Source organism: Tupaia chinensis, unplaced genomic scaffold, assembly GCF_000334495.1.
Source record: "Tupaia chinensis unplaced genomic scaffold, TupChi_1.0 Scaffold000468_1, whole genome shotgun sequence".
NCBI classification, from domain to species: domain Eukaryota; kingdom Metazoa; phylum Chordata; class Mammalia; order Scandentia; family Tupaiidae; genus Tupaia; species Tupaia belangeri.
The window spans coordinates 1,943,373-1,968,528 of record NW_006159977.1 but is presented as its reverse complement, the minus strand read 5'-3'; the positions used below and the strand labels follow the sequence as shown (position 1 = coordinate 1,968,528).

At 42.9% G+C, this 25,156-nt stretch overlaps 2 protein-coding genes across 2 annotated transcripts in view; both read left to right on the top strand.

The window, feature by feature from the left end:
- Positions 1-21,439, top strand: part of LOC114009121 (AT-rich interactive domain-containing protein 1B) — a gene marked incomplete at its 5' end in the record, with an annotated part of 326,383 nt that extends 304,944 nt beyond the window's left edge. Inside the window, 1 exon segment of the mRNA XM_027774691.1 lies at positions 21,210-21,439. Coding sequence (XP_027630492.1) covers positions 21,210-21,424 — 215 coding nt within the window.
- A 527-nt stretch (positions 21,440-21,966) lies between these two features.
- ARID1B (AT-rich interaction domain 1B) overlaps positions 21,967-25,156 on the top strand; it is a 107,714-nt gene continuing 104,524 nt past the window's right edge. The window contains exon 1 of the mRNA XM_027774692.1: positions 21,967-22,072. Coding sequence (XP_027630493.1) covers positions 21,991-22,072 — 82 coding nt within the window. The 5' untranslated portion in view covers positions 21,967-21,990. The remainder of the gene's footprint in view (positions 22,073-25,156) is intronic.

The window sequence follows — 25,156 nt, the reverse complement described above, 5'->3', positions numbered from 1 at the left end:
AACTTTGCATTTCCTTTTTTTAAAAAAATAATTTATACAATTTTATTATTATTATTATTATTATTTTAACATGCTATAGGGCACATGTGCTCATCAGCCATGAGAGCAGGGGGGTGCATTGTGACAAAATAAACTGCCAGGTCCAGGACTCAACCGCAGTCAGCCATGCAGGAGTCTAGCACTTTAACCACCACTCTACCTGCTGGTCCCAGGGTTTGCAATTCTAACAAATTCCTCATTGATGCAGAAGCTACTGGTCTGAGAACTACTGACCTAGGGATGAAGGAGGGCCAGTGGTTTTCAACACCCTGACCGTTAGGACATGTGGGGAAAGGCTGAGATGGCGGTGGCGGGAGGGGCTGACCCAGTTGGTCTGTGTGGGAGTCTTCTGCCAGCACTTTTTTCTTTTCTTAAGAGAGACTTTTGCTATAGGGCATGTGCGCTTGCCAGAGAGACAGAAAGTGAGAAATTGCCCCCCCCCGGGGCCACGCCCTTCTCCCTCCATGTGGAAGTCCAGCGACGTAGGCATTTCACCATTTGATGATCCCCTGATGGTAACTTCAAGTTTCCAGGTGGTTGTTTTGTGCACCCATGACCGAGAAGTCCTAAGACTGAAGGTTGTGAGGAGTGAACGCTGCCACACTCGGAAGTGTGGAGACTGGAACAGGGACGGGGTGGCAGAAGACACGTCTCCAGATGTGGAAGAGACCTGTCCATCTCATGTGGCTTGTTTGTGCTCTCCAGGTGACATGGCCGGGATTTGAAAGGTAACTAGGTTCCCAGGCCAGACCATAACCGATCACAGGAGAGATTAGGGAAAACCTCATTTTATCAGGGAAGCATATTGCCATTTATTTTCTGACTTTTCTAATTTTCAGTTGAAAGTAATGTCACAGAAAAAAATTCTTATGATAAAATGCTGTTATATTCTCAGGCCTAATTCAGTTAATAATAAGGTCCCCTATTTTCACAATTGTTACTTTAAGTCCATTTCGCACAAAATCCAAGAACCATGCCATTTATGTTCTACTTTTAAAAAGGTGAAACTTGATCATACTTTAGAGAGCTAAATCTCAGTGTACAGTTTTTTGGTTTTACATCATTGTTTTTTCTTAGAGGCAGACAAGGGGGTGCTTCAGAATTCCCCTTTTCAGTACCACTGGCCATGACCGTGTGGCCTTTGCTCCTAGGGGTGAGTTAAAGAACAAGGCACCATTCCTTTTGCCTGGAATATCCACCTCACCCTCTCTCAGCTCTATGGTCCTACCCTTCAAGACCCATCTGAAGTATCTTCCCCTTTACAAAGTCTTTCCTGAACTTTTCCCGTCACAGTGCTCTGCAAACATTCTGTCCCCCTGGTACTAAGTAGGAGATTCTATCCTCCGGTACAAAGTAGGAGAAATACTAGCTAGTGGTTGTAACGTGGGCTTCAGCAACAGATAAATCACATGCTCAAGAAATTTGAAAGGGACAAGTACGTACGTTTCAAAGTGTACTTACTGGTGAGTATCTCATTAAACTCTGGAGTAGAAGAATCATGAAGAATACAGGAGGGTGAGCTCCAGACCTATTTCTGCCTTTCCATGCTGCGTCCAGAGGGTCCCCCAGTACTGCGGCTTCGTACAGCCCTGGCACGGCCCTCCAGTCCCCTCTGCAGTTAGCGTCAAGACCCTGTCTCTGGCTGTCATTGGTTCCTCTGGGCAGTCCCTGGGCAGCCCTGCGCTGGAGGTGTGGACAGGCCCCAGCAGCCTCCCCGGCCACTCAGGGTTTCCTCCTACAACTCCTGCCTCTTGAAGAAGCGTTTATTTAAACCCCCTTAAACCCCCAGGCGTAGGTCATGCTCTGAATTCTGATTCACGATGTCAAAGCAGGCTGAGCAAGTTCTTGTTACCCATCAGTGTGAGTGATAAGGTGTTTGCCACACCTCTTCCACTCTGGCTTTTTTTAAAGTTTCTCAGCATAGTATAAAATGCTTTGGCTTTCTGTGTCTTTACTTTCAAAAGTAGTTTTATGCCAAGGGTTTAGAAGTCAAGTTTTATCATGAAATTCAGCTTTTATTATTTAGCGTAATTACAAATGCACTTTTTATTACGTTTGATTTTTTAGAATTATTTTATTTAACTTTATTTATTTATGTATTTAGTTAAAATTGAACAGAGAGGGACAGAGTGAGTGAGGGAAATAGTGAAAAAGAGAAAGCAAGCCGCCAAGTTCAGGGCTCTAACCCCGGTCGGCCATGTGGGAGTCCAACGCCCTTAACCACCGTGCCACCTGCCAGCCCCCAAATGCACTTTTTAAAAAGGCTTTTAGAAACTGGTATATTATATTCGTGTATAAATTAACATTTAATTGTCTAAGCGGAAATTATAGAGAAGCCATATTGCTTGTAATGACAGTGCTTTACCTGATGGTCCCAGTTTTATAGAGTTTATGCTAATTTCCTCGAATTCCAGTATTCCCAAACTTTCCTCCCTGTCTCACATCCAGAGTGGCATACAGGCTCTCACTGCCCGACCATGTGCCCTGGGAAGCGTGGCCCTCACAGTGCAGGGCACAGGAGCCCTCCCAGGCTGCATGGCGACTCGGTGGGTGTGAGCATGGGTGTGTGGCACATTTCAGAGTGACCCATGGTTACAGGCAGAATTGTCTGAAAGTGTGGAACCCAGAATGAGAGATTTGCAACAAGAGGGGATGGAGGTAGAGAAACTTTTACTAAAGGAAAGAAAGTGCCCTGGCTTTCAAAAGGCCTGTCTCTGTCAGGCTGCATAGAGCAGCGATCAAGTGGAAAAGGAACAGGCAGGCCCTCAGCTAATCTTTCTCCTGGGGGCCCAGGTGGACAAATTGGCAACCCTGTTCACTGCTTTTTCTTCTCCCCTTTGTATCATAAGAACCGCTAATCGGACCCATGCTGCTGCAACTGTGGTTAGTTATTAACAGAATAAAAGCAGATTTCTTCAAAAGAGCGGGTGGGGGAACGACTATACAAAATTGCAAGGTTGTTAGATTCCTAAATGCACAGCAGTCGATTTTCTGCCGTATTCTGAATTACACGATGAATGCAAGCCTTTCATCTGTCACTGTACCCACTTCGGCAGAAGGCAGCCAAATATTAAGCTTCCCAAACAAAAAAAGGAATCTTAGAAAGGGGAAAAATATTGAGGAGGAATAAGAATGGATAAGAGAAGGGAAAAATTAGGTTTTGTTTTTATTAATTTGTCCTGGTGAGCTCAACATAAACTGCCCCTCCACTGGGTTTCCCTCCCGCGCCTCTCACCTCACATCAAAGCCAGGATTAGAGCAGACTGAGCTGGGCCATTCTGCGTGTCCTGTCCCTGTTCTGCATGAGGAAAGTTCAGAACCGACCCCTCCCCTTATGGGTAGCAGAGCGCGCCCACCCAGACTGGTGGAGGCCAGGTCAGCTGTGTTTCCTCTGAAGCACACGCTTCCCTCCTTGCTGTAGACCTTCCCGTAAGGCAAAGGGCATTGAATTGCATTGCCGAGCTTCAGAGCTGTTGAACAGGACACATTTTGGTGAAATTCCAGGCTTCTTGTGTGGTAGCTGATACACTCCGGTGCACCTTCGATGTCACAGGGGAGCCTCTCACACCACCAGCATTTTATAAATGAGCCCCCAGGTCCCAAGGACTCCCGAAGGGTCCCCTCATCAACCAGTTTACACGGCTGGTGAATTAAATATGTCCTGCTCTTGTCTTCACAGCCGAAGTTAACAAAAGCGGGAGAACTGTCCTTCAGGTTTTGTGGTTTATTTCATGGCTATCTTTTCCACAAAGGAACAGTCTTGATTCACCTCCCCAAAGTGTTGTCGGGGGGAGAACATCCACCCCGAATGGGGAATGGGGTGAGTGGAATGGGAAGCGCAGGCTAAGCAGTGTACCTTATGTCTGTCCGCAGACGCAGGACAGTGCTGAAAACCCAGCCTCGGAAAGTCACAAACACTTTTGCATGCTTTCCAGGTCACGGAGGAATAGTCCAGGCTAAAACGCTGTGTTTTATACTGAGACCACTGTATGGAACAGTTCATCAACCTTGAAGTGACCTCAATGTAAAGTCTGGAAGTCTGTGTTTGCTATCAAGTGATCTGACTACTAAACTGACTTCCATGTGAAAGACATTGCATAATTGTAGTATATTTATTTATTTATTTTAAGGTTTTTGCCACAGGGCACATGTGCTCACTGGAGAGACAGAGAGATTAAGAAGGAAAGTGAGAAATCACCCTTGGGGGGGGTGGCCACACCACAGTCACTTCTCCGTTCTCCTCCTCGGATTGTGGGTACGCACGCACATATGCACACCCATTATGATTTTCAAGCCACTGAGTCCAGGACTGAAACCGCGGTTGACCCCGGGGGAATCCAGCACCCAGTCGCCACACCAGCCCATTTAAGTATTTATTTAATAAAAGGAAAGGAAATGTTACGGTTTGGATCAAGTTTTGTCAAGTTGGTCCTAGTGGCGACCGAATATCTCCCCCAAACCATGTGTTGGGACTTGGACTGTATTGATTATATTGTAGAGGTATTAAGTAAAAATTCAATTCCTTCAGCGTGCCCCAGGGTGAGACCTCTGAATGTGATCATGTCGTTAGGGTGGAGTCCCTGGAGTCAAATAAAGGCGGATATATGAGCCGGAGGGATGAGACCGATGAGGCAGAGATGGCCACCTGCATCCAGACCCACGCTCCTTCCACCTTCTGCCATTTCGTGATGCCCTTCGACTTGCCAGCCACCAGAATCGTAATCGCCACCCTCAGATAATGTCCGCTAGTGATACAGTGACAGACTGAGACAGGATCTTTTGAAAAATTCTGGTTTGAATCTAGTAGGCTGGATGAATAATGGGGCATTATAAAAAGTCGATCTTTTGAATTAAAAAAAAAAAAAAAGGCAGTGGCAAGCCCGACCATACAGCATTTATAGGACCCTTATTGTTTTTCTTTTTTCTTTTTTTAAATTTTGCCAGGAGGCACATGTGCTCAGGCTGCCAGGTTGGGACATGAACTGCACGGTTGGCCATGTGGGAGCCAGCCACCTCCAGCACACCCAGGACCCCTGTTCTTACATAGACTGTATCGAACCATACGTACATTTTTGGTTTTTATTTGTTAACTGATAGGCCTTTGTAGCTAAACTCATCTTAAAAACTAGCAGTGATATTTATAGAGGTCCAAAACCCTCATTAAGTGGAAGGGAAGAGTTGGAGGCTTATTCTGCAGGTATGCGACTGTTCACTTACAGTAAAGGTATATGACCCTGGTAAGGGTCCATGGACACGGTCTTGTTCTGTCAAGTTAAGGGAGTCAGAAATGCCCTTGTTCCTTCGAATGCTCAGATGTCTGTCCGTCAGATACGCCCCTGAAGTTCTGAGTTATCCGCAGCTCAGGACCTAATGGCACATCGGTACTCAACTGTACCTTGGATACGGATATTAGGAAACTCTAGCCTTACAAGTGGACTTCAGAAAGTTTGGAAAAATGGAGTTAAAGTATGAGTTTATTTTGGTGTCAAAATTCTTAAAATACATACATAGTTTTTTTCATGGTGCACGTTTTCATTGAACTTTTTGAAGATCTCTTATATTTTAAATGAACTTTTAGCCCATATGCCATGGGAAGGTTTGTCTTTTAAGATGCTGACTTAACCCTAAAGCCAAGAATACCAAGTCGCTATGCTTTTGTGTTCCCGTATGGAAGACAGAGCTAGGGAAGAACATTATTTTCTGTTTGGGTTTTTCATTTAGATGGGCACCCCAGCATGCTCCACCCCCACTCTCAGCTAGACTCACGCGTGGGCTCATGCCCGCCACAAGCAGGGAGACCTTCCGGTGAGAACCCAGGACCTTGCTGTGCAGCTGCAGTGTTGCGGGTGTGGCAGAACCCACCACTGCGCCACAGCTGGCCTTTACTTAATTTAATTGATTTTCTTTTGATAGGGCCTTATGATGCCATAGTCCTCTCTGTCCTCCAGAGGAGCTGGGACCACAGGTGCAAGCCACCGTGCCCCGCTCATTCAGACACGGGTTTGCTGGGTTGTCCACACTTGCTGCAAGCTGGCAGTCCTCTTGCCTCAGCCTCTCAAGTCACCCCCTCACCCAGCCCTCTGATTGGGGCAGGGCTTAATGCAGGCCTTCCATGTGGCTTCAGACTGGGAGTAGCAGCATCTTGCCAGCACCAGCCCCACTGGCCAACTTCGTTTTCTACTGCCCTAATCCAAGGCAGGGTCAGTTCACAATAAAGAATTGCTTTGACATCCGGTCCAGAGCCACCTTCCCCAGCCTCCGCGTCCCAGGACAGTGCCTTTTGGTAGAGGCTTGATACTGGTAAGGCCTTCCGGTAAGGGCCAGCCACGGCACAGCCAGTGACAAGCTCAGCTGCAGTGCTGGGGCCATGTGGCTGGCTGGAGATCCTTGGTCAGCCTGAAAACATGCCTGACACATGCTCAGGATCCTGCCAGGGTGGAGAGTTGGAGAAGGGGAATCAAGGCGTGGCCAGAACCTGCTGAGGCTGCTTTTCTTTCCTTCTCTCTCTCCCGCTGCCTTTCTCTCACTTGGGCACGCATGCACACGTGCTCTCTATCATAGATAAAAATAAGTTGGTTGAGTGTGGGTCCCATGCCCGTGGCCCACACCGAACCCTAGTATCCTAAGTCCACATTCAGGCACTCAGACATACTCCCGCCTATCACCCCCAAGTCAGCACCTGAGCAGTTCTGCATGTAGATGTCAGGGGTCTGCCATGGAGCATGCCAAGCTGCTGTCTGCCACCTGCATCCTCATTCTGAGCAGAGAGATCATTTTTTTCTTTCTTAGAGCAAATGAAATAGAAGTCACCAAGGAGGATACTGTGTCAAGGTGATTTGTGGGTTTCCTAACATGTCAAAATAAATGCCTAAGACTAAGGCATCTGATGAATTTATGGATTACCAGAAACTCATTTTGCATCCACAGCCTTGGGGATTACGTGGGTGCTTAGGGAAGTGAGCAGCAAAACCTTTGCCCCCTTCTGGCAGATCTGCACCATCTTAGTGCCCCGAGTTTGTGACCAAGTTCGACAGGATGTTCAGTGGTCTCTGCAGTTGGGGAGTCCAACATGCAGCCTGCTGATGCCATCTCTTAACGAAACTGTGCTTCAGTTATCGTGGGAGCAAAGATTCCAACCAGGGCACTGTGTTTCAGACATTAAATAACTAAGAACAGCCCACAGGGAGAGGTAACAGTGCTCTTCTCAGTGGGATTGGCAGACTATAAGAAATCCAGCCTCCGGGAGACCTGTAAAATCAGTGTGGAGGTGAGACCCAGATTCTTCAAAGATGTGAGAGCACACGGATATCCACGCAGATGTACCGGGATAAGGCAACCTCGTGTCTTCGTCTTAAATACAGCAGATCTAAGTATCGGTCAGAAGGAAGTGCGAGTTGATCTTAGTCACTAGGTATCAGTATTTGGTAGCAGTAATTTCTACAATTATGTTGTGTTTTTTTAACTCCTTTCTAAGGTTAACGATACCACTATGAATTCTCAAAAACTAGAGAAATAATGCAATTACTGATTGCTGAAAACTGTGAAGTGCGTGTTCATTTGTAAGCACCATTCCAGGGAAGGAACTTGATCATGATAGTTAATTGCAAAATGAATAGAAGTATTCCTCGCTTCATCTCAAAATTTGACAAGCACAGCTAGTAATTCCATTCACGTTAATTCATAAGCCCTAGTTGTTCTAACAGTGGGTGTGTCTGACTCCTATCAGTTAGTTTCAGGGAATTTATAAGATAAGACCCGAGTGCTGTCACTAAACACCTGGTGATCCCCATGTATCCTGAGAATGTGCATTGAGGAAACCACACGGCAAAGTTGTCCAGGTTCTCACGGTTTAGCATGTCACTTTATGTTGATAATAAAAGGCCAGTCTTCTTAAAGTAGCAATGGAAAAATATTGCTTAGGATGTTTCCCCTGTAGAAAGTAAGTACTTTTTTTTCTTTATTCTGTGTGCATTTAAGAAAACCACCTGTAATCTGAGAACTTGTAAGACAAATATAAATATGTATTCTGCATGTTGTGCTTTCTCTCTCTCTTTCTTCTTTTAAATCATAGAGGGCCAGTAAGTGGTGTAGCGGTTAGGGCAACTGGATGCCACATGGCCAACTTTGAACCTCAGATCCTGGACTCGGTGGCTTGAAAGTCACACCAGGCGTGTGTGCATGCGTGCCCAGAGTCCCCAGGGAAAAATGGAGAAGTGTTTGCAGTGTGCCCATACCCCTGAGGGGTGGGGGGTGGTTCCTCACTTTCCCTCTCTCTTCCTCCACTGAGTGCACGCACCCTGTGTGGACTAAATCGTGATCGCGTGTGTGCACGAGAGAGCCAGAAAGAGAGATGAACACCCTCTATAGGATCTGGCCATGCTACGATCTGCTGCCTTCAGTCTTCCAGCCCGGCCGATCCTGGGCATTTGTGCCTGTGCCCATGCCTGCGCCTGGCGTGTTTCAGGCTGGCTGGACCAGGGATTCGAACTGTGGTTGCCACATATGAGATCCAGCTTCTCTTAAGCAGCCATTATCCCTGTACCACAGAGCTGGCCCCATCACTGTCTTTATCCTCTTCTCTATCCACTTTTGTCCAAATCCAGCTAACAAAGGAATATTGGAGAGGAATGGAGTGCATTTCTGGCACTAAAATTAGTCAAATATTGTCTATCATTCAGGCTCCAGATTTGCCATATTGACAAATTATATTAATATTCCATTTTAGATAACTAAATCCATCTTGGATTAATTGGCTTTTTAGCTATAACTGTGTGAGAGGGAAAAATACTTTTTCTCTGGCCACTTTGACTTTTCAAAAATGGAATTTCTGGATGTTATTATGCCCACTAGTGTTGGATAGAAATAGCCTAGTATTACTTAGAAGAGGATGAATGGTTTGTTTAGCAGAAGTTATTTTTTTTTTCAGAGTTAATAATTTTGTTCTATTTTTTTTTTGAGAGGTTTTTGCCATAGGGTGCACGCACTCGCCAGACAGACAGAGACAAAGAGCCAGAAAGCAAGAAATCACCCCCCAAGGGGGATGGCCTCGCCGCAATCCCTTCTCCTCCATTCTCCTCTCGGGATCTTGGGCATGCACGCACACGCGCCCGGCGTGAGTTTTAAGCCACCGGATCCGGGACACGAACTGTGGTCGGCTACATGGGAGTCCAGTGACATAGCCATTACGCTAACTGCTGGTCCCTATAATTTTGTTCTTTTTGAGTTTCGGTAGTTTTATGCTGTAGTAATTTGGAAAGGACCAACCAAAGGCTATTTTAGCCTCAGCGAACAATTAATGTGGGAAGCCTGTTCATCTTGTGTTTATTCTCTGCCACCCCAAACAGCAGTGGTAGAGTACAGTATATATGATTGCATCTATTCAGTAATTTTGATTTATTCAGTTCTGATCTGAAAGAATTGGGAACACAATGCAATTAATCTCTAAATTTATCTACTAAATATATAGGCCAAGTGATTCTCAGGGCTGAGCTTATATTAAGTGCTCAGGATCCCAGTGTATCCTGCACTAGGTCCAGTTTGGCGAGAACACAAACCACATTCTTTTACTGACATTTATTAATGTAAGCCTCCTTAATAAGTATGGGGGAGTGTGACAGGTTTATATGTCATTGCTTGTATTTTTAAGTATCATTTGATATTTATTGACTTTTTGAGTAAGTGTTGAAATGTCTGTTTACCGATATTATTGTTTAGAACAGAAGTCAACAAACTACAGCCTATGAGCCAAAGTCAGCCTGCCACCTGTTGTTAATAAAGTTTTATTGATGCTGTTTTGTTGATTATTATCTATACTGCATTTGAACTGAACTGCAACTGCTGAGTTGGTATGGTGGGCAAAGAACATATACAGCCTCTGAAGCTGGAAATATTTACTATTAGACAATTTAAAGAAAAGGTTTGGCTAATCCTGGTCAAAGATAAAACTATATCATTCCTGGGGACCAGCAGTTAGCGTAATAGCTATGTCGCTGGACTCCCACGTAGTCGACCACGGTTCACATCCCAGACCCGGTGGCTTAAAACTCACGCCGGGCGCGTGTGCGTGCGTGCCCAAGATCCCGAGAGGAGAATGGAGGAGAAGGGATTGCGGCGTGACCATCCCCCCTGGGGGGTGATTTCTTGCTTTCTGTCTCTATGTCTCTCTCTGTCTGTTTGGGGAGCATACGTGCCCTATAGCGAAAAACCTCTCCAAAAAAAAAAAAAAAACTATATCATTCCTGATAACTTATAAAGAGCTAATTAACTATTAGTCTAAGCTTGGTTTCTGCACTAATCAACCCTATATCTATTTGCAGTTTATTTACTGACCATATATTTATTGAATGTTTACTATGCTTTCAATTCAGAATATATAACATAGCAGAGAACAAAACAAACAGAATTCTCTGTCCTCACGGACCCTAAAATCTAGTGAGATGAGATGAATAGTAAACCCAGAAGTCTCTCTCTCATGGGAAAAAGAATGGTTTTTAAAAATTTAACAAAAAGAGAGAACCAGCAGTTAGCATAATGGCTATGTCGCTGGACTCCCACGTAGTCGACCCTGGTTTGTGTCCCGGACCCGGTGGATTAAAACTCATGCCGGGCGCGTGTGCGTGTGTGCCCGAGATCCCGAGAGGAGAATGGAGGAGAAGGGATTGCGGTGTGGCCATCCCCCCTGGGGGGTGATTTCTCGCTTTCTGTCTCTATGTCTCTCTCTGTCTGTCTGGCGAGCGCACGTGCCCTACAGTGAAAATCTCTCCAAAAAAAAAAAATTTAACAAAAAGAGGGCCAGCAGATGGCAAGGAGGTTAAGGTGCACACACATACACACACACACACACACACACACACACACACATACATAAATACATACATACATATGTACATACCATAACAAGAAGAAAAAGCATCTCCTTTTGCATATTTGAACACCTGATCATAATAAAGACGCTCAAGCAGGGGGGTGGGGGGGAGCAGGTTGCATGGTGGTTGAGTTACTAGATCCCACATGGCCACCTCTTCAGTTCAAGACCTTGACCTGGCAGCTTGAAAAACATGCTGGATGGGACCAGCAGGTGATGCAGTGATTACATCTTGGACTTCCATGTAGCTGAACACAGTTAAGTCCCAGACCTAGTGACTTGAAAATCATGCCGCTGGGGACCACCAGATGGCGTAATGGCTGTGTTGCTTGACTCCCACATAATTGACCATGGTTACAGTCTCAGACCTGGTGGCTTAAAACTCACACTGGGAACATGTATGCATGTGCGCAAAGTGCCCAAGATCCCAAGAAAAGAATGGAGGAGAAAAGATTGTGACATGGCCATCCCCCCTGGTGGGGGGGAGTTGAGTGATTTCTCACTTTCTGTCTCTCTGTCTCTCTCTGACTAACGCACACACCCTATAGAAAAAATATCTCTAAAGGAAAAGAAAGAAAAATGAAAATCATGCCTGCTTGTGTGTGTGGGTGCCCAAGGGGAGAATGGAGAAGGGACTGTGTCATGGCCATCCCCCCTGGGGAGTGATTTCTCACTTTCCCTCTGTCTCTGTCCCTGTCTCTCCCTGGGGAGTATATGCACCCTATGTCAAAAACCTCTGGGGTGTGTGGGGCGGGGGGCAGGGAGAAGAAAAGAAAAACATACTGGACAAGTTTGTTCTTGCACAGAAATCCCAAGGGGAAAGTGGAGGAGAAAGGATTTTCCATGGCCATCCTCTTTAGGAGGTGATTTCTCACTTTGCTTCTCTGTTTCTGAACATTTCTCTTTAGTGAGCACACATACCCTATGGCAAAAATATGAGGAAAACCAAAAGAGACGCCAAAGGAAATAATAGCAATTGAAGGATCGTTTCCCGACATGGTAAAATGTATATGACTCTAGTTTTGGTTATGTAGTGGGGACATGCTGGAGACTACTGCTTCCACCAAGACCACCAAGTGGCAAGGATGACTGCTATCTCTGCCGTTACTCAGCAGTGTGCTAGAAGTGCTGTTGAAAGCAGTCATACAAGTGAACTCAATTAAAGGCATAAGAATGAATACAGAAGAAATAAAATTGTGTCTATTTATAGATGATATAATAGTATGCCTGGAAAACAGAACTGGTGATAGATTAACTCAAACAGTAAAAGAATTCATGCAGTAACAGGACATAAAATTAACATTCAAAAAGCAATAGCCTTCCTATACACAAACAATCAACAGTTAAAAAAACATAATAGTAGAGAAAATCCCATTTACAATAGCAATTTAGGAAGATGAATGCTTAGAAATAAATTTAACATAAAACTTCTTTGTGCCTATAAGAAACTAAAGACTTGAACAAACAAGCTTCAGTTATGAGGAAACTTTAAGAACTTTGTGGGAAATGGAATTAAAGTACGAGTTTATTTTGGTTCATTAAAATCCATGCATATTTTTCCCATAAATTTTTGAAGATGCTCTCATAGTAGAAAACAAAACCATGCATGTACTTTTACTAAACTAGGGTTATTTCCTCTTTAACCTTGGTGTAAAAAGTAGCTTTCTAACTGATTCAAAATCTAAAGGCAATAAAAATGGATACATTTGGCTACATTTTAAAAATTTCCTTTATAAACACTATAAACAAAATCTAAAGACAACTGACAGACAAACAGAATAAAATCATTAACACCACAGTTATCCCTTGCATATAAAGAGCTCTTAAAAATTACAGGGCAAAGAGATAAAAACCCAGATAGAAAATGAAAGAAAGACATGAATAAAGAATTCACAAGAAAAGATAAAAAATGACCTTCAAGCATGAAATGTGGTCAGATTCACTCAGAAGTAAGGAAGTGCTAAGTCAAAAATTGAAGATACAACTTCTTACATATAAGACTGTCCCTGCCTCCCCAAATTTACAATAGTAGCACATTCAGTTAGAGAATAGGCCGTTCAAACATTGCTGTGGCAATGTAAATTGGTTAAAAAAACAAACAAACAAACAAACAAAACTGGGGGAGAGAAATTTGGTAATGTATAACTTTTGGTCCAGCAATCTGACTTCAAGGAATTTGCCCTGAAGGCAGGCATTACACAATATAAAAATACAAAGCTCAAGGCTTAAAAACAACCTAAAAGCCACATACAGGGAAGTACTGAATAAACTGTGAAACAGTCACACAAAGGGGCAATATATACCCATTTTTAATAATGAGGAAAATGTAATCTGATAGGAAGTACTTCCCAGGACATTCTGTTAAGAGAGAAAGAAAAAACATCAAAGATCAAAAGATATCTAGGTTATGCTACCCTTCTTATAAGAAAGGAGGTAATTTAAGAAGGTGCACAAGTATCTTTCTACTTATGCAAAAGAACAGGAAAAAGGAAGCAGAGTGGTTATTTATAAAGGACAGCTGGAAAAGGGGTAGAAAATGGAGAAATGGCACAATGCTAGAATGAGCAGTAAGTGCCATTTCTACTTTTTTTTTTTTTTTTGCTTATCTCTTATTGTTCAATCTAAAGAAGTATTTCATATACCCTACAATATCAAAATAATCAAAGCTAATGGATATGGAAGGAACTCAAAGTAGAATACAGACAATAAATGTGTCTGTGTTTTTCACAGGGATATAGATTATTAATTCTAAAGTTATTTATATATACACACACAAACACATATATACAATCGTCAGGAAAGTCTTGACACGTTTTTGCATAGAAAAATATGTCATGACTTTCCTGATGATCTAATATAGTAAGTACATTGATTTATATATGAAAGTTGGATTTCCGTCTGTTGGAGACATTATAATTAAGGGCCAACATGTACCCTTCTAGTTTTATATTGGGATTAGAGATATTTGTATAAACTTATAGTTAATAGAGACACACACAGTGAGTATCAGAACACAGGTAAGTATAAATGTATGGTCTAGTGTATACATATACATTTCCTAACTTTGTTTACTAAGCGAGCTTAAAAGCAGTAACACCCCAGCAACTATGAGCCAACCTACTGCCCAGATGTTAGTCTCTGAACCCCTTACTCTAAGAGGAAGTGTTTGATTTAAGCTCTGGGCAGGAATAAAACAAGATGAGTCTAGAGCATCTTTTGGTTTTTAAAAATAAGGAAATAATCAATTAAAAGGTAGACACTTCTCTGTAACACATAGTAACCAACTAGAAGAAGTTCCTAATGGTCAAAACTGGGAAAATTTGAACAAAATAATGACAATATTGGATTTCAACCCATAGAATACAATAAATAAATGGATCACAGACTTAAATATAACCACCAGACTATGGTAGAAAACATAGGGAGAACTTTTGAAGGCATTGGAGTAAGCAAAGATTTCTTAAATAAGACCCCTAAAGCACAGGCAATGGTCTCTAAAGTACAGAAGTGGCATTACACCAAGCCTGAAAGCTTTCTCACAGCAAAAGAAACTATAAAGTGAAAAGACATCCCTCAGAAAGGAAAAAAATTTGCAAATTATCCCTCAGATAAAAGACTGATATCTATGATATGTAGGGAACTTACATGGCTCACTCATACTACAGAAATAATTCAGTTAAAAAATAGGGAAATGAATTGAACAGACAGCTCTCCAAAGAAGGCTTATGAATGGCCAAGAGCCTTATGAAAGAGTGTTTTGAGTGTTAAAAGTTTCTTGTCATAAGGGAAATGCAAATTAAAACTATAATGAGATAGCATTTAATCCCAGTTAGAATGGCTAGAATCAAAAAAATAAGAATGATGAGCATTGGCGAGGCTGTGGTAAAGAGGAAATTCTGAAACTGTTGGTGGGAATGTAGATTAGTCTAACCTCTCTGGAAAACAATATGGAAATTTCTCAAAATTTACAAACAGAACTTTCATGTAACCCAGCCATCTCACTTTTTTATATCTATCCAAAAGATAAGGAAAACAATCAGAAAGACATCTGTGCATCCATGTTTACTGCAGCATTATTTATAATTGCTAAAATATGGAACCAACCTAAGTGTCCACGAAATGATGATTGGGTTGAAAACTATGGCCTATATATACTTTGGAATATTACATAGCTCTAAGAATCAATGAGATCCTATCATTCAACTCAAAATGAATGAAAGTAGAAGATTTAATTTTGAGTGAAGTGATTCAGACTTTCAAAGATACACATTGTATATCCCCACTCAATTGTACTGAGTGTCTGCACTTTATGACAGAGGTTGAGAGACCTGAAGATAAGATAGTAGTGAGGATGGCTGTGGATGCTAGTGACAGTAAGGGGAAAGTGGTTTGTAGAGAGTGGGTGGTGGATGGTGGGTGTGAAACAGAAAATAATTATAAATGATAAACTGTTATTTACAAGAGAAAAACAAGGCCTTTTTGGATACTATCTGACATAGTTCACAGTGGTGTGTATTCGTTGATTTGTCTGTCATCAAAAGAGATTTTCCCTAAAAGGGAGGTCTAACTAATGTGCAGAACGTTTGCTATCTACTGCAAAATTGTACTATTGCAACTGATATTTATTTTGTCAATGTTTTTTGAGTGAACCGAATAAAGTTATTGTTTTAAACAAACTAGGAAAATATGAACAAAATATGATAGTGTTGGATTTTAATCCACAGAATAAAAATAAATACCTGTAGGCTTTAGTTTTCTGCTGCTCTGTAACAAATTGCTACAAACTTAGTATCTAAAACTAACACACCCCTATTTTCTCAGTTCCATAGGCAGGATTTCAGGACCCCTTAACTAAGTCCTTTCAAGGCCTCACAAGGTGTAAAGTGCTAGACCGACAGTGTTCTCTTCTGGTGGACTGACTCAGAAAGACTGTTGCCCACTCATTCAGATAGTGGCAGAATTTATGTCCTTGTGTTGTGGGAGTGAGGCCCTCATTTTCTGGAGGCCTCCTGTTCTTGCCGGGTAGATCAGGTCTCTTCGTGGAAGCGTACTTCTCAGAAGGCCTAATCCTTCTTTTCAAGTCAGGCCTCATCTCCCTTATTAAATTTATTTTTGAACCAAGTGATTAGGGACTTTAATTACTTCTGTAAAAATCCTTTGCTTTTACTGTATAACATGATATAATTACAGGAATGATAGTTTATCACTCTTGTCATATTCTTTTTTAAAAAAATTAATTATTTACTTAATTCCATTTGTCATTATTATTTTTTAATTGAGAGAGAGAGAGAGAGAGAAAGCGAAAAAGCAAGCCACTAGGTCCAGGACTCAAACCACAGTCGGCCATGTGATAGTCCAGTGCCTAAACCACCACACCACCTCCCAGTCCCACTCTTGTTATGTTCTTTGGCTAGAAACCAAGTCATGGGGCTGGCAAGTGACATGGTGGTTAAGGCACTGGATTCTCACATGGCTCTGTGGTTTGAGTCCTAGACCTGGGGGTTTGAAAAATCATGCCAGCTGCATATGTGTGCACACCCAAAATTCCAGGAGGAGAAGTGATTGCATTATGGCCATCTCCACTGGGGGTAATTTTTCACTTTCCCTCTCTGTGTGTCCTCTTGGCAAGTGCATGAGCCCTATGGCAAAACCCTTAAAAAATAAATAAATAAAAAGAAAAAACAAGTCATAAGTTTTGTCCAAAATCAAAGAAAGAAGACCACGTAAGGGTGTGAATCGTTGGAGATCATCCAATGGATGTCTGCCACAGAACCTACACAACTATAAATAGTCTAATAAATACATAAACAAATGGGTGAGAAGTGATGTATCTTTCTCAGAATAGAATTCCACTTAATAAATGTGGAAGGAAAAAAGAAATACAGAATCACTCACTGTTGACAAACAATACTGTAATGCATGTTGCAAACACCTTCTAATGGACACTGAAATTAACGGGTGAAAGTTTAATGAGACACACAGCCATCGTCTCAAATATCGCCCTTAAGAAGTTTGTTAGTGACAGAGGGTGAAGTAGTAATGTGGCATGTAGTTAAGACGCTAGACTGCCAGAGGGCAGACCATGGTTCAAGTCCTGGACCTGGCAGCTTGCAGCTCGCTTTCTCTCTCTGCCTTTCTCTCTCTCTCTCTCTCTCTCTCTCTCTCTCTCTCTCTCTCTCTCTCTCTCTTTCTGGTCAAATTAAACAAATAACAATAACAAAATAAAATACTTCCTTAAAAAATAAATAATAAAGTAGGGGAAGTTGGTAGACACCAGCTTCACAAAGTAGTTAGGGGAAAACAGAATCCCATGATAGAATGAACTGAGAAGGGCTTGACATTTTGTTTTCGTTTTTTGCCATAAATGTGCTTGTACTCACCAGAGACAGAAACAGTAAGAGGGAAAGTGAGAAATCACCCCCCAGAGAGGATGGCCACACTGCAATCCTTTCTCCCCCATTTCTTCCTAAGATTTTGGACATGCACATATCTGTGCCCAGCATAATTTTTCAGGCTGCCAGATCCAGGACTCAACCGCAGTCACCCATGTGGGAGTCCCATGCCTTAACCACCACACCATCTGCTGGCCCCAAGGGCTTGACAATTTTGTGGTTCATGTCCCAAAATGCATGACCTCATTTCAATGATGAAAAAAAAAATCAGACCAAACCAAATTTGGAAGCATTCTACAAATGACTAATCAGTACTCTTCACAAGCCTTAAGATCCTAAAGTACAAGAAGACTGTGGAGCTTAAAGACTAGCAGCTCAGGAGAAATGCCTAAATCCAATGTGGGATGATCCCAGGAAAAAGATGTTAAGTGGAAAAAATGATAGAATTCAAATAAGGTCTTTAATTAATTTCTTCTTCTAGATAATTATATGGTTCTATAAGAGGTTAACATTAGGGAAGGTGGGCAGAGGGGTAAAGGGAATTCCTGTACCACTTTTGCAATGTTTCTGTCACTGAAATTAATGAAAATAAAGTAATAGTGTAAACTTAGGCGAAGATTTTTAAGTAAGCAAAAATAGAGTTTAGGTGACTTATCGATGCCTCATTTTAGATTGTTGCACCAAAATTTTACACAACATAGTACATTCGATCACTGGAGAATAAATACATAGGTATAAAATGGTGGGATTTATTCTCATTTACAGTGTAGTGTCTTCCAGGTGGATTTCTCTCCCCTTGTGCAAATGTCATTATAGACATAAATAAGGGAAAACACAGGTCTTTAAAAATTTTCATTTTTCACGTTAAAGTTTTCTCATGAAGTTGGTTTGTTCACTATGCGTAGTAATATACGCGTTAAAAATAAATTACCAAACCTATGAAGTATTCGATCTGTGGTTTTGAAGGCGTTTACCTAATTCGCATGTTCAGGGGACTCTGGATCTTCTTCGTAAAGCCATGCACACAAAGGAGTTCTTTTTGTTGTTGTTACTGCTTTTTGTTTTGGGGGGTTTTTGTTGTTGTTGTTTTTAAGAGAGATTTTTGCTATAGGGCTCATGTGCTCACTAGAGAGACAGAGAGACAGAAAGTGAGAAATCATCCCCCAGCAGGGATGGCCACACCGCAGTCCCTTCTCCTCCATTCTCCTCTTGGGATCTTGGGCACACACACACATTTGTGCTCAGTGTTTTAAGCCTCCAGGTCCAGGACTCAAACTGCAGTCAGCTACATGGGAGTCCAGCCACATACCCATTACACCATCTGCTGGTCCCCACAAAGGAGTTTTCTGTATTACCTCTCTCAGCCGTGTTGTCCGAGTTCTCATCTGCCATGACTGAGTTTCATTCCTGTGCTCGCTGAAGATGAAGTTATTCCTTGGTAACTGTAGTTACGAAATCATCGTAATTATGACTTGGTCTTGGTGAAAATAGTTTCTACGGGGTAAGAAACAAGGGGTCAAAGAAAACGAGTAATTAAAATGATTGGGCAAATCCATCTTTCTCATGAGTGACTGGTTTCTTTAACAGGACAGATTTAATACATGAATTTCCTCCTTGCTTTAAAAGTGTGTCTGTTAGAATTGCACCAGAGTATCAGTCGTACTGCTTCGCATGGCAGTATTTTATGAGTCATGGGATGAGTCTCTTAAAGCCCGTTTTATTTTCCCTTGAAATACTGTATGTAAGAACAGTGCCTCGGGCATGCACAGTGGAGGCCGAGGTGCCCTGTGCTAACGTAGAATTACTGTTTGTTTTTACTGTCACGAGTCTCTGAATCTGGGCTGTCATGCAGAAGTGATCATTAGAATGTAGGCACTTCCTGTCTTACTGCAGCTGACTCCCCAGTGACATTTTACAAAGGCAGTATTTGACTGTACAGTACTTTACATTTCTAAATGGACTGTGGGCGGGGTGCCTCAGGGGGTCTCATCGATAGCACGTGACCTGCCGTGGACACACAGCAGTGTTTGTAGCTCTGTAGCCAAGTCAGGGAAGTTGTTGTCAGTCCAGAATGTTAAAAGAGTTTCTTTACATTTAGTAATTTGGTACTAATACTAATTTGCTACAATGTCTCTGACTAAATGAGTGGAGAGACTCATTCTGTGCTGTCTGGCTGGGCCTTCGACCCCGTTCATTACAGCCGTAGTGAAGAGCAGCTCCTGGGCTTTCACTGCGCATGCTTCTCACCGTCTGAGGATTCGGGTCTTTGGTTTTCCCTTTTTCCGGGAATGGGAGTGGCAATTAAACACGACGTTCTTCCCTAAAGAAGCCTAAGCGCCTGAAAACAATTTGCGAATTCTTTTATAGTAATATTTTAACAGCGGGTTTAGACAATTACCTGAACTGAAGATTATAGCCCGGCCTCTCTGCCTGTCACAGATACAACCATTATTCCAGTTAGTAATACGTGACAGTCCTGCCCGTCCCCGGGACCAGCTCTCCCAGGTCTGATGGCCACGTGGCCTAACAGGTACCCCACTTCATTGCCCACTAGAGGGAGAAGGGTGTGGTTCCCTGGAAACCCCCCACTCTGTGTCCTCATGACGGCACGGGGTGTATGGGGGTGAGCTTCAGGGTGCCAGATCTGCCCTGCTCCGTGTGGTTCACTTCAGCGTTCGGTTCAGCCGAGGTCATTCCTGGAGGAGTGGTCCTGTGGCAGTCAGCAGTCGCTGACTGGTGTGACCACGTGACGGCCCGCCCCAGAAAGCTATGCAGATGCGTGTTTGTTTCTTCCCATTTATTGTAGCAAAGAGCAGGGCGGTAGACGACAAAATAACGTGGTCCCTATGTCTAGAGAGCTAGTACCTTGGGGATTGTGCCAAATTTCACTCCTTTCTAATTGCTATGTTTTTAGTCTTGAAAATGTATCAGCCTCTGAGTCAGTGAGTTGCAATGTCAACTACCTGTAGTGATTTTTAAATTTCAAAACCGCATCTCCTGCCCTCTCATGATTCATTGTCTCTCTTATCAATAAAGTGTCTCCTCCTTTCATTCATAATTCATACCCTCAGGTTATGATTTATTAGATATTTGTTATGCAAAGGGAGGGAGTGAAAGGCTCTCTTCCTGTCTCAAGAAGCTTACATTGTACTTGGAAAAGACAAACTAAACAGTAAATAAATACAAATTAAATAGATGCAATTGCTGTATTAGTAAAGATCAAAAGAGGTTCAGAATAACCATTCCTTCTTTACTGATCACATGCACGACTTCCTTTCCCTTCCTTTCTGTTTTTCATACAGGGTCTTACTATGTCACGACCTCCTGCCTCACCTCCAATGTAGCTCAGACCACAGACACTTAGCACAGGGCCTGCCGTGTGGCCTCGGCCTCCCGCGTAGCAGCGTCTGCACAGACTGCCATGGGCTGGGCCTTTACTGCATGTTACAATAGTATGTTTTATATTTCTTAAGTTTGTGTTAAATCTCTGGCTGAGTAATTCTAAAAATGTTTTAGCCATCTGCTGGCATTACCTTATCAATTAGGTACTGCTGAAGGGCGAGTGTCAGCCATCCCGCAGTCCTGCCTGCCCGGAGACCAGTTTACACTCAGGAGGAGGACTGCGGCCAGTCTTGGACTCTGTTAAGTTATTCAAGGTGTATCTGATTTCAACCCAGACTGATTCCTCTATGAGTCTGAGAGCTCAGTAACACATTAAACTTTTTAGCAGGTCTTTCTCTAGGTCTTATTCATGTTTCCTCTCTGTTTTACAGGAAAAGATGAACTATAACTTTGAGCTATGTGGGGCCATATACTTTGTGATCATAAAAAATAAATGTAGCTGTCTTGGTTTTGCACGATTGCTGTTTTAATGCAAAGGGTGCCCTCCCCACTTTTCCTCCTGTGTTTTACAGGCAGTCAGATGCCCCCTCAGCCACCTGGGAGCCAGTCAGAATCCAGTTCCCATCCTGCCTTGAGCCAGTCACCAATGCCACAGGAAAGAGGTCAGTCTTCGCTTCCCATCTTACACGCCTGCTGTGCTTTAAGTGTGCACGCTTATGTGAGCTTACTTACCTGTGCGTCTCCTTACAAATGCTTTCAGGGGCTATTAAATCTCCCCAACATGTAACAGCCAATACGGAGGGGGAACATGCTTTCTTGTAGATCGGGTGAAGTTCAACAGAGGGGCAGTTCCAGGTCCAGAGAATGTCCACATCACACTGTGAAGCGTGGTTGTCTGATTTTTGCTCTAGCTGTGTGAAAATAATGACTGATTCCTTTTGGGTCGTAGTCCTAATGAAGTATGTTAAGTTTGGCTACTCATCCCGTGATATTTAATGGTACAAGTTTAAGTACAAAGCAAGACTTTTTGGCTTATAAAAGTTGTAAGATCTTTTTTTTTTTTTTTAGTTTATTTAACTTTATTTATGTGTATCTGATTTCAACCCAGACTGATTCCTCTATGAGTCTGAGAGCTCAGTAACACATTAAACTTTTTAGCAGGTCTTTCTCTAGGTCTTATTCATGTTTCCTCTCTGTTTTACAGGAAAAGATGAACTATAACTTTGAGCTATGTGGGGCCATATACTTTGTGATCATAAAAAATAAATGTAGCTGTCTTGGTTTTGCACGATTGCTGTTTTAATGCAAAGGGTGCCCTCCCCACTTTTCCTCCTGTGTTTTACAGGCAGTCAGATGCCCCCTCAGCCACCTGGGAGCCAGTCAGAATCCAGTTCCCATCCTGCCTTGAGCCAGTCACCAATGCCACAGGAAAGAGGTCAGTCTTCGCTTCCCATCTTACACGCCTGCTGTGCTTTAAGTGTGCACGCTTATGTGAGCTTACTTACCTGTGCGTCTCCTTACAAATGCTTTCAGGGGCTATTAAATCTCCCCAACATGTAACAGCCAATACGGAGGGGGAACATGCTTTCTTGTAGATCGGGTGAAGTTCAACAGAGGGGCAGTTCCAGGTCCAGAGAATGTCCACATCACACTGTGAAGCGTGGTTGTCTGATTTTTGCTCTAGCTGTGTGAAAATAATGACTGATTCCTTTTGGGTCGTAGTCCTAATGAAGTATGTTAAGTTTGGCTACTCATCCCGTGATATTTAATGGTACAAGTTTAAGTACAAAGCAAGACTTTTTGGCTTTATAAAAGTTGTAAGATCTTTTTTTTTTTTTTAGTTTATTTAACTTTATTTATTTTAATTTGACCAGAGAGGGGCAGAGTGAGCGAGGTAGAGAGAGAGAAAGTGAGAAAGCAAGCTGCCAGGTCCAAGACTTGAACCATGGTCAGCCGTGTGGGAATCTGGCACCCTTAACCACCACCTGCCGGCCCAAAAGTTGTATGATTGTAAGACTGGAGCAGACTTAAAAGATCATATGGTCCAGTCACGTCACTTTACAAGTAAAGAAACTGAGAACCATAGAGGTTATATGGGGGGGGGGGACTTTTAAAAGTTCATTGAAAATATGCATTAGGAAAAACAATGCATAGATTTCACATTGTTTTGCACCAAAAAAAAAATATATTTTTTTTTTTAAGTCCCTCATATGTGGCTTACTCATTTTCAGAAGCTAGTTAGTGCCAGGCCTGGTAAAAGCTCTGGAGGCCTGTGGACAGATGTCGTTCCACATCTGTATGTACTTTGCGCTCTAGCTCAGTTCCACGTGTCGTCCTTGTAACGCAATTGCACCGGCCTCAGCGGACACCTGAGGTCTTCATTGGTTGGCCTCTGGCCTCTTTCTCCCATCAGTGATAAAGCCACTCTTGGTGGTGGTGGTATCTTAATCCAGTTTGTGTAGACCAGCATTATGAGGCAAGCCCCATCTGTGCTATGGCGGGTTGATTTCCACTGCCCCCGGGTCAAGGCCTGCAGGCCTGCCCGCCCCACTCCACACCTTACGTGTCATCGCTTTCCCTCATTCCCCTTCTTTCACAGGCCAAGAAGCCAGAAGCAGCTTGGAGCTGTTTCATAAGCGGTTCTTGACCCCTGGTGTTTATAATGATTTCTGTATGAATTGCCCACGTGATGGTTTGCTTCTAATTAGAATGATGAGGTCTAAGTTTATTTCACATGTCACAAACCGAGCAGCATGTCACTTCGAACGGAAAGCCGATGGAAGGGTGGATTCGTCCTATCTCCACACCACTTGTGTTGAAATGAATGCTTAGTAGGAATAAAACAAACTTTCCATGTTCGTATACCTTTATATATCTAACTTTTCCAATTGTAATTTAAGGAATAGTTAATACTTTCTCTTCGAGATAATACAGTGAGTTTTAATAATGGAGTAGTTGATAGTTTTAAAACGTTGGGGTCCGTGAGAGTCGCCTCAAGGACTGGTTAAATCCGAGTGCTGGCCCCACGCCCAGATTTCTGATTCTGAGGGTTTGGACTGGGACAGTTGAAACCTGTACTTCGACAAGTTCCCAGGGGTGGCGGTGCTGATGGCATGAGGAGACGCTCTGAGAACCGCCACCTCAGAGAATACCCCAGTAGGTCGTAGCAATTGCGTGAAGGTACACCTTCTCTAAATTCCACCGCAACCTGCTGTACATGGCACCCTCGTCTCTGTCCTCTCATCCTCTCGTGGCTTGTCGTGTTAGCTCACGTGGCGCTGGTCACCCTGGCGACGTGGAAGTTCATGGAGTGTGCACAGTGCCCAGCAAGCAGCAGTCCTTACCATTTCCGTGCTTTCACCATCGGTTACACCTGCCTGTGTGGTGAGTCGGACCAGTGGATCAAAAGAAAAACCAATTATCTAGCACTAAGAGCTTCCCCAGGCCAGACCCAGAACTTAGAAGAATTCCATTACTTCATGTAACCCTCACCATGACCCTGGAATTTGTTTGTTTTGGAAGTGTTTTAAAAGGTGGGAGGATGGGCCAGCAGGTGGCATGGTGGTCAGGGCACTGGTCCCCCACGTGACTGACTGCTGTTTGAGTGCCAGACCTGCCAGCTTGCTGTCTCACTTTCCCTCTCTCTCTGTCTCTGTGTATCTCTGGGGAGTGCATGTGTTCTATAGCAAATTTAAAACTAATAACAACAAATAAAATTTTTTAAATAGTAATAAGCTGTTCATTCAAAAATTTGACAATTTTAATCTTTATTACTAAGAAGAAAAACAAAGAGAAACCCCTCTTCAACCCCTTCAAACTGATGACGTGTGTAAGAAATGTGCAAACGTGGGGTCAGCAGATGGCGGAACGGTTACATTTCTGGACTCCCACGGAGTCGGCCATGACTCGAGTGCCGGACCTGGCAGCTTGAAACTCATGCCAAGTGCCTGTGCATGTGTGCCCAAGATCCCCAGAGGAGAATGGCAAAGAGATTGTGGTGTAGCCATCGCCCAGGGGATTTCTCGCTTTCTGTCTCTAGCTCTCTCTGTCTCTCCGGCGAGTGCAAGTGCCCTGTAGCAAAAATTTCTAAAAGAAAAAAGTGACAATGTAGAAAAACAAATGTGAAGAGCAGGATGACAGGAAGTGTGTAAGTTAAACTTTTCTTTCTTTTTCCTCTTGGTTGTACTGTGTGAAAAATACTGTGTCAGTCAGTATGTGTTTTTCCCCAGGTCGCCTTTACTACTATGCATGCAGTATGGTTTGGGGACCTAATAGTTGATATATGACAATCTGGGTGGTTTTATGACCACCTCCTTAAATAGCATATGTAAATTTTATAAACTACTAAATAGAAAACTGAATTTTGTGAACATTTTTTCTAAACCTCCTCTGGAAGATTATGCTTTTATAGTTCACAATGACTTTTGTGGGACCAGCAGTTGGTGTAATGGCTATGTCACCCAGCTCCCATGTAGTCAGCCGTGGTTCGAATCCCAGACCCAGTCACTTAAACTCACAC